General features: G+C 43.8%; 1 protein-coding gene across 1 annotated transcript; it reads right to left on the bottom strand.

Moving 5' to 3' along the window:
- Positions 1 to 6,199: 6,199 nt before the first annotated feature.
- Positions 6,200 to 7,204, bottom strand: nrsn1l (neurensin 1-like; the record flags this gene model as incomplete). The annotated part of the gene is made up of 3 exons (XM_083681202.1): positions 6,200 to 6,478; positions 6,794 to 6,949; positions 7,133 to 7,204. The coding sequence occupies 3 exons, from the start codon at positions 7,202 to 7,204 to the stop codon at positions 6,200 to 6,202; spliced, it is 507 nt and encodes a 168-aa protein (XP_083537328.1).
- Positions 7,205 to 10,680: the final 3,476 nt, after the last annotated feature.

Genomic DNA, 10,680 nt, shown 5'->3' with positions numbered 1-10,680 from the left:
TGTGCAAGCCATTTTGGGTCTTTGTTTTATATATCAATAGATAGTTTTGGCTGAGAAAAAGGGCATAAGTGACATTTTGGGCCAAAGTGAGTCTTATATATTGTTATAGATAGATTGGTCATTGATGAGATCTATCACGTGATATAAGGAGCTGACTGAGATCCATCTGCATTGGTACATGGAGGGTATAAACATGACAGACTCATCCTGTACAATCAACTCAGAATCAAACGTTTAGTTTTTGCTCTCCTATCCTCTCCTCAAACGTGTTTCGGGTAGAAACTGATGAGAGGAAAGATGTCTGAGATTCACCCTTAGAAAATACACCCTTCCTTTCTCCCTCTATGGATGTAATCATTGATCTGTTTGTGATTGGATCAGTCAAAGCAAGGTTTATACCTCGCTGCTTTCACCAGTCTGCTTCTCAGACAGGTTCAGTAGCTGAAGAAAAGATGCTTTTCAAAGTATTCAAACTGAGTCTCATCCAGTCTGTTTCATTCTCCGTCTCCTTCGTCAACTAACCCTTTTACTCTCCCTTATCATTCTCCCCAGAGAGATTAGCAATTCTACTGTGAAGGTGAACTTAGTGCCCTAGGCATCACACACACACACACACACACACACACACACACACACACACACACACTTGCTCTGTTTCTCTCTCTCTGTCTCTCTCATCACACACACACACACACACACACACACACACACACACACACACACACACTCAAACATACACACAATATCAGCCCATGATGTCATCCTCCTTACATAATGCACTTCCCCATTGATCCACAAGGTGGCGCTGGCTGCCTGAATGACACGCCAGGATCGCAGATCACTACCCACCTGATGTACAGGAAAACCATTACCTCATCCCTCCCTCCAGGTAAAAATAGACTGATAAAGCTCTCGCTGCGATGAGAGAGAGAGAGAGAGAGAGAGAGAGAGAGAGAGAGGGAGTGAGATGGAGAGGAGACATGGAAGAACGTTCTGCTCTAAATCCAATTTCTAATGACCAGAGGGAGTGAGAGTAGACAAAGAAAAGTGTGTGCGGAGACTTTGGATATGTATAACAATTAAGAGCTGCCTTCAGGGCCCGAGGAAAAGCCTTATTGAGCCTGTTGAAATGGCTCACTTTGCAGTTTACTCTAAGCATTGTCCTCACAAACGCATGCCATCACGGTTTCAAAGGGAGGCCTTGGAGAGACGAGAGTCTGAAGAGATATTGCTGCACGTCAAACATTTATGTTGGCATGGAAAAGTCTCCATAACCTACAGTAGAAGCTGACAATCTACAGTTTAAAAAAAGAAAAACCATCAATGTATATTTGCAAGGTTAAGAGTTTGAGAGTTCATACGACTAAACAACTACCTTTCCCTTTCTTTTCATGTATTCCCTTGATCTCCTGATCGCTGTATAGGAAGGAAGCGTTCCACTCCTCTGAGCTGTGAGTCTTGACAGGCATGGTGAGTGGAGCTCATACAGTAGCAATGGGAGCTTGACTAAGGCCAAGGACAGCTGTGTAGACACTTTATGAACACAAAGAGCAGTGAGAAATGGGAAAAAGGCTGTTAAACAGTGAATGCTGTGGTGGTTCACAATGGTGGTAGATGGGTTAGGGAAAATCTGAGGACGGGCTCATTGTAGTGCATGGAATGACGAACACCACAATGGTGGTAGATGGGGTGAGATCGGGGGAAGCTGATGGAGATAGAAATCGGAGGACGGGCTCAAAGTAATGCATGGTGTTTGATACCCGTTCCTCTTTCCATTCCATGCATTACAATGAGCCCAGTTTCCACCTCCACCAGCCTCGCCTGAGTGAGATCTACCATAGAATTACTATGTCATTCAATTGACATAGTTCCCCCTGTGAATCACTTGCGCAGCGCGAAAAACACACAACCTCGCTGTAAACACACAAACTCACTGTAAACACACAACCTCACCTCAGAGACGGAGACACAGAGCTTCTGTAGCAGGTTCATTGTGAGAGCGGTTCAAGGCCGCTTCCAGGGAAATGAATAAATAACCCCATGGCTGCTAGTGTTGATGTATTGTAGAGGCAGAAGAGAAATGCAGTCCTCACCTTGGCTCGATTGTGGATATCAGAGAATGATGGCGGTGATGATGATGATGATGATGAAGAAGATGGTGGTGGTGGTGGTGATGGTGATGGTGATGATGATGATGATTTCTGCCTGGCAGAAAAGACCATGGGAGCTCCAACCCCCCCTCTCCATGTCCTGTACACCAGGAGGTGTAGGACCAGAGCCTACAGGACAATGAAGGACCCTCACCACCCGAAAAACGGACTGTCCCAGCTGCTGCGGTCAGCCAAACGCCTTCGCTGTCAGGCAGCAAGAACAGAGAGACTAAGACTGAGTTTCTTCCCCCACGCCATCAGGATCATCAACGATGACCCCACCAGTGCCCCCTCAAGTCACTCACACACTCATTGACATCATAACACATGTGCACACACATAATCATCCATCTGCTGTTTATACTGCTTATACTGTTCATATTGTTTATACTGTTTATACTGTTCATACTGTACATTTTTTAGTACTTCTATTTTATTTTTATTTTATTCTATTTTAAAACCTATTGTATTGTTGCACTACTCTGTGGCACTGTCACTTTTGCATTTCGCTGTATACTTGTATGCACGTGACAAATAAAGAATCTTGAATCTTGAATCTTGAATACGGTGAAAGCTAGGAGAGGGTAAAACGTGACAAATCCTTTTCCACCACTCAAAGTCTAGTCTATCACGCAGCCAGCACCACACATCACACTGCTAGCACCAGCAGGTCTGTATTTCACCTCCCCAACCCCCCTGTCACTATTGATATGGTAATGTTTAGGGGTGTCTATGGCTGGATGTCCATCCCCTCCCCCCAGCATCAGCCTGTTTTTCTGGGGTATAATTACCACCGTCTGAGGGTAACGAAGAACGGCGGATCTCATTATGTCATGAAAGGGCCAGTCTCTCCTTCCAGCCCGCAGGCTATCTATATATGAGCTGACTGTTCATACATGCAACACACACACACACACACACACACACACACACACACACACACACACACACACACACACACACACACACACACACACACAACTAATATGCATACACACACACAAACGCCAATGCGTACGCACATACACACGTACACACGTACACACACACACACACACACACACACACACACGCACACACACACACAGAGCTATTCATCATACATGCAACTCACACATGTGGGCTTCTCATAAATTTAGACACTTCCGTCAAAAACCTCCCGCCACCTGACAGCGATATGAACCCAATATAGCAACCTGGGAGATAAGCGACTGACTCTGAATGCAGAACTAATATTATTTGCACGGCGTAGAACGTTTATCTGGCACCGCCTGCAAAATGATGGTTCGGTGTCACTTTTGTTTAATAATGATGTGCCAACAGTAATATGCCTGCTGGCTAAAAACCTATTACAGTTCAAAAGATTATCCAAATAAAATCTAATTTGCAATATTGTATTTTGACAGCGCTGTGACTGGAGGAGGATGATGGTAATATGATATTTCTTTCTTTTTTAGATTCCAATTAACATTCTTAATGCTCAACAAACCAAGGGGACTGCGAATATGCAAAAGTGTTTGACTGTGCCAAATCTTCTGATTGGTTTCATCAAGAAGTGAACCTGGTGCTTTCGTTTATCCCATTGAAAATCCTATAGACTTCAAAGAAGGACATCTTTTCAAAGTCTGTTGTTGAAATAGACTTTAACCCACATGCCCATCATTTCCCCACCTGTCTGTCAATCATGTTATTTTGACAGGAAGACAATTTAATTTGTATGAATACATATTTTAGAGGCACTTAAGTGGCGCCGGTGGACGTATAGGAATGCATATCTACACAGGAAACAGACTGTTGTAAGTCTTGATGAGCCACGATGAATAACTTATCTTTGATCTTGTTTGTGGAAGAAATAATGGTTTTCATTAAGTTTACTTTGTAAGACATTGGCCGTGTTTGGGAGGATCAAGTTTTAGCAGTTGCCGACCAGCGCTGATTAGCATCAGACTCTTCTGTGTTTTCTGTGAGCCAGAAATAGTCAATGTTTCTATTTCTCAGAGAAATAAACCATGATCGAGTTCAAATATGAAACTTGAGAGACGTGTATTCCTTATCTTATCACAGTGAAAGAGTTGTCATTTCTTTCATCACAGAGAAACAGACGTCTTGTACACTCCTCCCTGATATTGATTGGCATACCTTGCAAACTACATCCATTGCTTGATGAACTGTAACTCTGCAAATATAGGACTCAATGAGGTAGATTATCATTTACCGTATTTCATTTGCATACCCGAAATGAGTCCAAACATAAACTAGTTCTCCTGACATACTCTCCCTCTGAAGTGAAATAAAGTATCCTGAATACTGTATCAACAATTTGTATTGCTATCAGGTTTCGACATCCCACCCTAACTCTGATATAGTGCTACAGACATAGCTGGTATGAATACTGTCACTATCATGGGAGAGAGAGAGAGTATGCATACTTGACCTACCATAGAGTCACACAGGGGGAATAGCTATAACAGAATCAGGCAGCAGTCATATTGCAGCCCATCATTCCCCAGAGCAGAGTCTCACACTAAGCAGCACAGTCACTGGAGCAGAGCAGCCCACAGTCCAAGAGGAGGAATGGTATTCTCCCTGTTCTGCTTCAGAAACCTACATATTGTCTTTCCAGATTGACCACATTTAGCGGAGCAATGACATACGCACGCACGCACGCACTCACGCACGCGCACACACACATATTTGATCATTTGATACTTACAGGAATGGAACAGACCACTATTAGAGTATGCAGATCATGGGTTTAATTAGAGAACATGTCCCTCCACTCCATAAACAACACCACACAGGAAATGTCAGACTTATGTACATATTCAGATGCAGAATCAGAACATTTTCACTGTATACATTCAGACAATAAAGGTGTTTGAGTGTGACTTGTGATGTTTGTGTGGTAGTGTCACAAATGGTTTCCCCCCTCCTTCTCTTTTCTGCACAAAGGACAAAAGGACATTCCTACTAGGCATCCGCCATATTGATTTCACCTATCCTGTGTTGTCGTATCGGTGCAGATGGAGGAGAGGAGATGGATGAGAAGGATGTCACTAATGAGATGCATCTTATGATCAGAGTTGATGAATGCATGTAAACAAGAGGACCCCGTGAAACAGGGGGCCTCTAAGGTGACCCTAACCCTAACCCTGTGCAAATGTCTCTCAGATCAGTACACTGCCTATACAGTCTCTAAAAGAGGCGATTGGTGGAGAATAGGGGTGTTATGAAGAATGAGTGAATCATGAACCAAGATTATATGTTCTTCATTTGAAAATAGAACACTTGAGGCACAATTGTTGCCTGGAGACATAGAGTGCTCGCAATCACAGTATGTACCTAGACTAGAGTGAGGAGTTAATGGATAATTGCGTGTGTGTGTGTGTTTGGGTTCAATGGCAAAGTGTGTGTTTTAATCATGTGACAATTTTTCTTTGTGGTACATTTTTACACAGAAAGACCATAACACAAATGTCCTTCATCAGTGAATTCAAACAACACATACTGTATATACTGCACTGTACATATATCATTCCTTATCAAGACAGATCATTCACGTCAACTGAGACCAAAGATTATACATACACTTTCATCTTAAGCCTTTTACTTCACAATGTTCAGCTCACTTTAAAATAGAACACAATTCTATCACACAAACACACTGACCAGCCCTAGCCCAGGAGAATGACAGGGTGTGCAGTCTTACCTCCAGCCCGCCACTAACTCATCTGATTCAACCTATCCATGTCTTGATGAGCAGCTGATCAGCGAACCAGGTGTTAAAGCAAGGGCCCAGACTCATTTGATCTGCCTGGGTAAAAACTCATGGCCCTTGTAATAGCCTTAGTCTGCAACATAAGCTTGTACCTCTGTTGTTCTCCAGAACCAGGATTGATCATCATTTTTCTATGGGAATCTGACATCACATCAAGAGCTGGCATTTTCTACCCTGGAGAGGGTGACAGGTACATTCCTCCAACCCAGACACCTTAGTGACAGCCTCCGCTGGCCTCCCCTGCACCCCCCATCACTCCCTTCCTTCCCTTCTACCTCTCAATTCTTCCCTCCTTCTGGTACAGCCTCTCTTTGGAGATGGTCCTGGAGAAGAACCAGGCGCTCACCATGGTCAGACCTGTCCCCAGGCAGGAGAGCCCGATCCCGGCCACCATACTGAGGTGTAGTCCCCTGTTGAAGCTGACGGCTTGGGTGTCTATGAAGAGTAACTCTCCCTCTCCGAAAGACTCTAACCTGGGGGTAGTGGAGTAGCCCACCGTCAGACAGATCAGACCAGTCGCTAGGATCAGAAGACCCAGTGCCAGAGAGACCTAGGAGGCAGGAGAGGAGAGGAGAGGAGAGGAGAGGAGAGGAGAGGAGAGGAGAGGAGAGGAGAGGAGAGGAGAGGAGAGGAGAGGAGAGGAGAGGAGAGGAGAGGAGAGGAGAGGAGAGGAGGGAGCAGAGAATGGTGGAGAAGAGAAGGGAGAGAGTTAAGAGAGAAAGGGGTGTGCATGGGAGAGGGGTAGAGTTGGAGCGTAAGTGAATGGAGAGAGAAAGAGCAAAAAAAGAGAGAAAAAGAAAGATTAGAAAGGGCACACAATGAGCTGTACAGAAAATATCAAGTCTAAAGACATGTGACAAGTTACCTTCCAGTGACCTGAGCTCCACCAGTGGGTTGGGGGCCTCTGGGTCTGGACGTCCCCCGGACCCTCTGGGTCTCTCTCCGACGCTGTGGCTGTGCAGTCCTCATAGAAGTGGTGCAGGTAGGAGCGCACTCCAAACTGCAGACAACTAGAGCCCACCTGTTGGAGAAGCACTGGGGATCAGTTGGCTAGTAGAGTCGCCATTCTAATATAGATTTAGGCCACTTTGTTGTTATTGTCATTCCAGAAATGGTTTTGTTAGTGATTGGTAGTCTACTGCCTGTATAATACCCAAGTATTTAATGAAATGGAATAAAACGTGTCATTCAAAGCGGGCCACACCTCACTGCCTGAGGATTCTACCCCTGAACCTGACACGGACACGGACACACAGGCCTCAGAACACGACGCCATCACACCTCACACACCTGGGAATAAACACACAGAGACAGATATACAGTTAGTACACAATCTCTCTCTCTCTCTCTCTCTCTCTCTCTCTCTCTCTCCCTCTCTCTCTCTCTCACACACACACACACACACACACACACACACACACAGAGACACACAAACACACAAACATGAGTCCTCCCTGGATTGCACAGTGAGCACACACACAATGCACCAATCAAACAGTACTGCTGTAACATAGAAATATGTAATTCAGAATCTGTATTTAGCAGATCTCCAAATTCCTTCTATGAAAGTCCCATAGAGATTCCCTTCACAGTCTCGCCATATTCCCCATGTGTCGCAGCTGTTTGTGTAGGAAGATGCTATAGCCCACGGGTGAATGGCCACCCGCGGATGAGTCACACACACAGAGTACACTGCAGGCCTCAGCAACAGCCAGTCACAGCCAAGAGCTTTATGTCAACAGCTCCAGACATTTTTTTATAAAACTTGAATTTATAAAACTTAAAACTTGAACGTAAGAATGTGCTTCCCTCCATGTAAACTTCTGACCATACGTACGCACTTTATAAGTTTATTTAATTGAACTTCGGAGCAGAATGACCAACATAAACTGTGATCGAGTGCGAGATCAAAGACGGCGCCAAGCGCACACTTGGGAACAATTTTATTCTTATTGATATTAGCCTATTGCATGTAATTATAATGACTTATTATGATTATTATTATTTATATATTGATTTTATTAGGCTTAGACGTTGTATTTATATTAATAATGATGATAATAATAATAATAATAATAATAATAATAATAATAATAATAATAATAATAATAATAATAATAATAATAATAATAAATAATAATAATAATAATAATAATAATAAATTATTTTTGTTTTGTTAAATTTTGTTTAGCGCTTTTCCTAGTACTGAAAGGCACAAATGTGTCTATCATTATATATTATCATATTATTTGTCGTCATTAATCTAATTGTAATCTTCATGTAGAGAAGACAGGTATTCGAGAGGGGGCATCCGTATCCCCCCGCATCTGCCACTACTCACTGTCATTTAATGATTGCCATGGTCCTCTGGTTGAAGGGGGAAAGCACTATGCCGTTTCCTCCACATGTGGCCTTCGCACTGGCTTCCTATGTATGCGCTGTTTTGGTGCCTCTGGCTTGATATCACTTCTTCTTGAGCTCCGAGAGGGTGCGGTTCTCGCCGTTTACAGCAGCTGTCTGTGACCGTGTTTGAGAGGATCAATGTTGAGCAGTTGCCGACCAGCGCAACACCTGATGCACGATGGGGATACAATCTGCCGACTTGCGAAAAAAATGTCGGCTGCTTGAGATTGGCAAATCGCGAGATCGAGGCTCACGGAGTTTTTAGAGCGAGGCGCTGAGGAGCCCCGCAGTTATACTTCTCACAGACGGCATGAAGCAGAATACGCCTTTGTATGAGTCACTTTTCATGTGGTGGGATATAAGTCATTATGGTATTTGAGAGATCTATAGATTGCAGATATGTTCAGTTGATGCACTTCATTATCCAACTTGAGACTCCACAGATACACTGCCTCCGCCAACAAACAAGCCCACAACTTCTTCCCATGCAACATATTGTTTTAGATTTGTTATCCTATTATCTCCGAACCTGAAAATAATATGCGCTGTCCAGCTCACTACTGTTTTTATTTAGAAAAGTTCCTCTTCTTGTTTTTCCCTCTTTATTAATTATGAAAATTCCTTTTTTCAAAATAAGTTGTAGCCTATGCACATATTTCGTGTGAAATCTATGCAACGTTTATAAACAAGAAAAATACCCTGCAGAAAAAAATGTGTGAGCTTGCAAAGTCTTATTTTGGTAGTTGAATAGCCGATACAGTTAAAGACGGTTTCATGGAGCACAGCTTGTTCAAGGAGAAACAGGCACAGTGTGTGTGTGTGTGTGTGTGCGTGTGTGCGTGCGAGAATGTTTGCCCGTGTGTGTGGGTGGTTATGAATGGGCTTTAGCCTTGAACAACTACTAGAACAATCTAACCATCCTACCATTGATAATACAAATCTTTTTTTATGCCAAGCCCTGCCCAACCCCTTGAACAGAACCAATCCACTAAATTAGAGAATGGACGGTTGGCACTTCAGGTGGTTTAGTTTAGCTGGCAATACCAGGTTAGATCCCCTTGGTCGCCCATACTGAATATGACATCTTCTATCCTTACAGGCAGCCTTTCCTTTGACACACACAAACACTGCCATTGCCTTGTCCCTTTCCCCCCTTTTCCCTGTCTCTCTCCCTGAAATATGAAGCTGTTAAACTGTGCTCTCGGCAGGGTAAACACAGTGGGTTCACAAGGTCACTAAACACGTCTCTCAGCGCTCGGCAGGAGAATGGGGATGTTACATCATGCAGAGCGTCAGATAATGGCACATTAACATGAATAATGTATTTCATGTTGACAAGCAGAGGCAAACCAAGAGAGAGTAAATACTCTGAAAGGAGAGGAATGTATACCGTAGAGCAGCAGTTCAGCAAGTGATGGGTACTCAGAAGTCATATACCATGACAGAGTTTGAACCACAGTGGAAGAGTGTGTGTGTGTGTGTGTGTGTGTGTGTGCGCACGCGTGTGCGTGCGTGTGCTCATTATTGTGAAGCACATAACTTCCAAGGTTTCCGACTCCTTCCAGAATCACTCTGTGTGACTAGGTATTCTTATAAGCAGCAAGATGGCTCTATTTCGGTCCTTTCTGCTCTATGTGCAACTCCTCTGACCAACATTGTTGTAATACGAAGAGACACATACTGTAGGCTATATCTCTGTGACCAGGCTAAGATAACTATATATAACTACAGTATGTAGTTCTGTAAACCTCTTTTCCTCATTAAGTGTAGATGTTCCACATGGCCCTGATAGTGTCCTGTCTCTCCCTCTCAGACTGCCTGACCCAGTTCTCTCCCTGCCCAGAGGAGAGGCAGCACAGAATACAAGGCTACTGCATCGCTCATCTAGACCGCTATGAATCAAGATGCCTTGATGGTGTCCCCTCCCTCATTAACACCAGTTCTAGGAATAGATGAAAGGACCGGATGGCTTTCTCTCTACATCTGTCCTCCTGACCAGCCATGGCAAAAAAAGGTCTTGCTGTGTGGACACACACACACACACACACACACACACACACACACACACACACACACACACACACACACACACACACACACACACACGTCTCTTTGTCCTCTTGTCATCCCTGGTAGAGGAAAAAACTGTGTGTCATGAAATAGCCGGGTGATAGTGAGTGCCAGTACCGTTATCTCACACTAGGTGTCAGTATAACCCAATACAGTGTTTGCTCACTCCTTGCACATGATATGACCTTATGTCAACGTTGTAAAAACATGTACATCTGGCACCAGGCTGTTTTCAAATTGTTTACACCATTTGTGGACACAATCCTTCCAGAGCGTTTT

This window comes from Argentina silus (assembly GCF_951799395.1).
Source record: "Argentina silus genome assembly, chromosome: 11".
Classification (NCBI taxonomy): Eukaryota; Metazoa; Chordata; class Actinopteri; order Argentiniformes; family Argentinidae; genus Argentina; species Argentina silus.
This window is presented reverse-complemented; position numbering and strand designations above follow the sequence as displayed.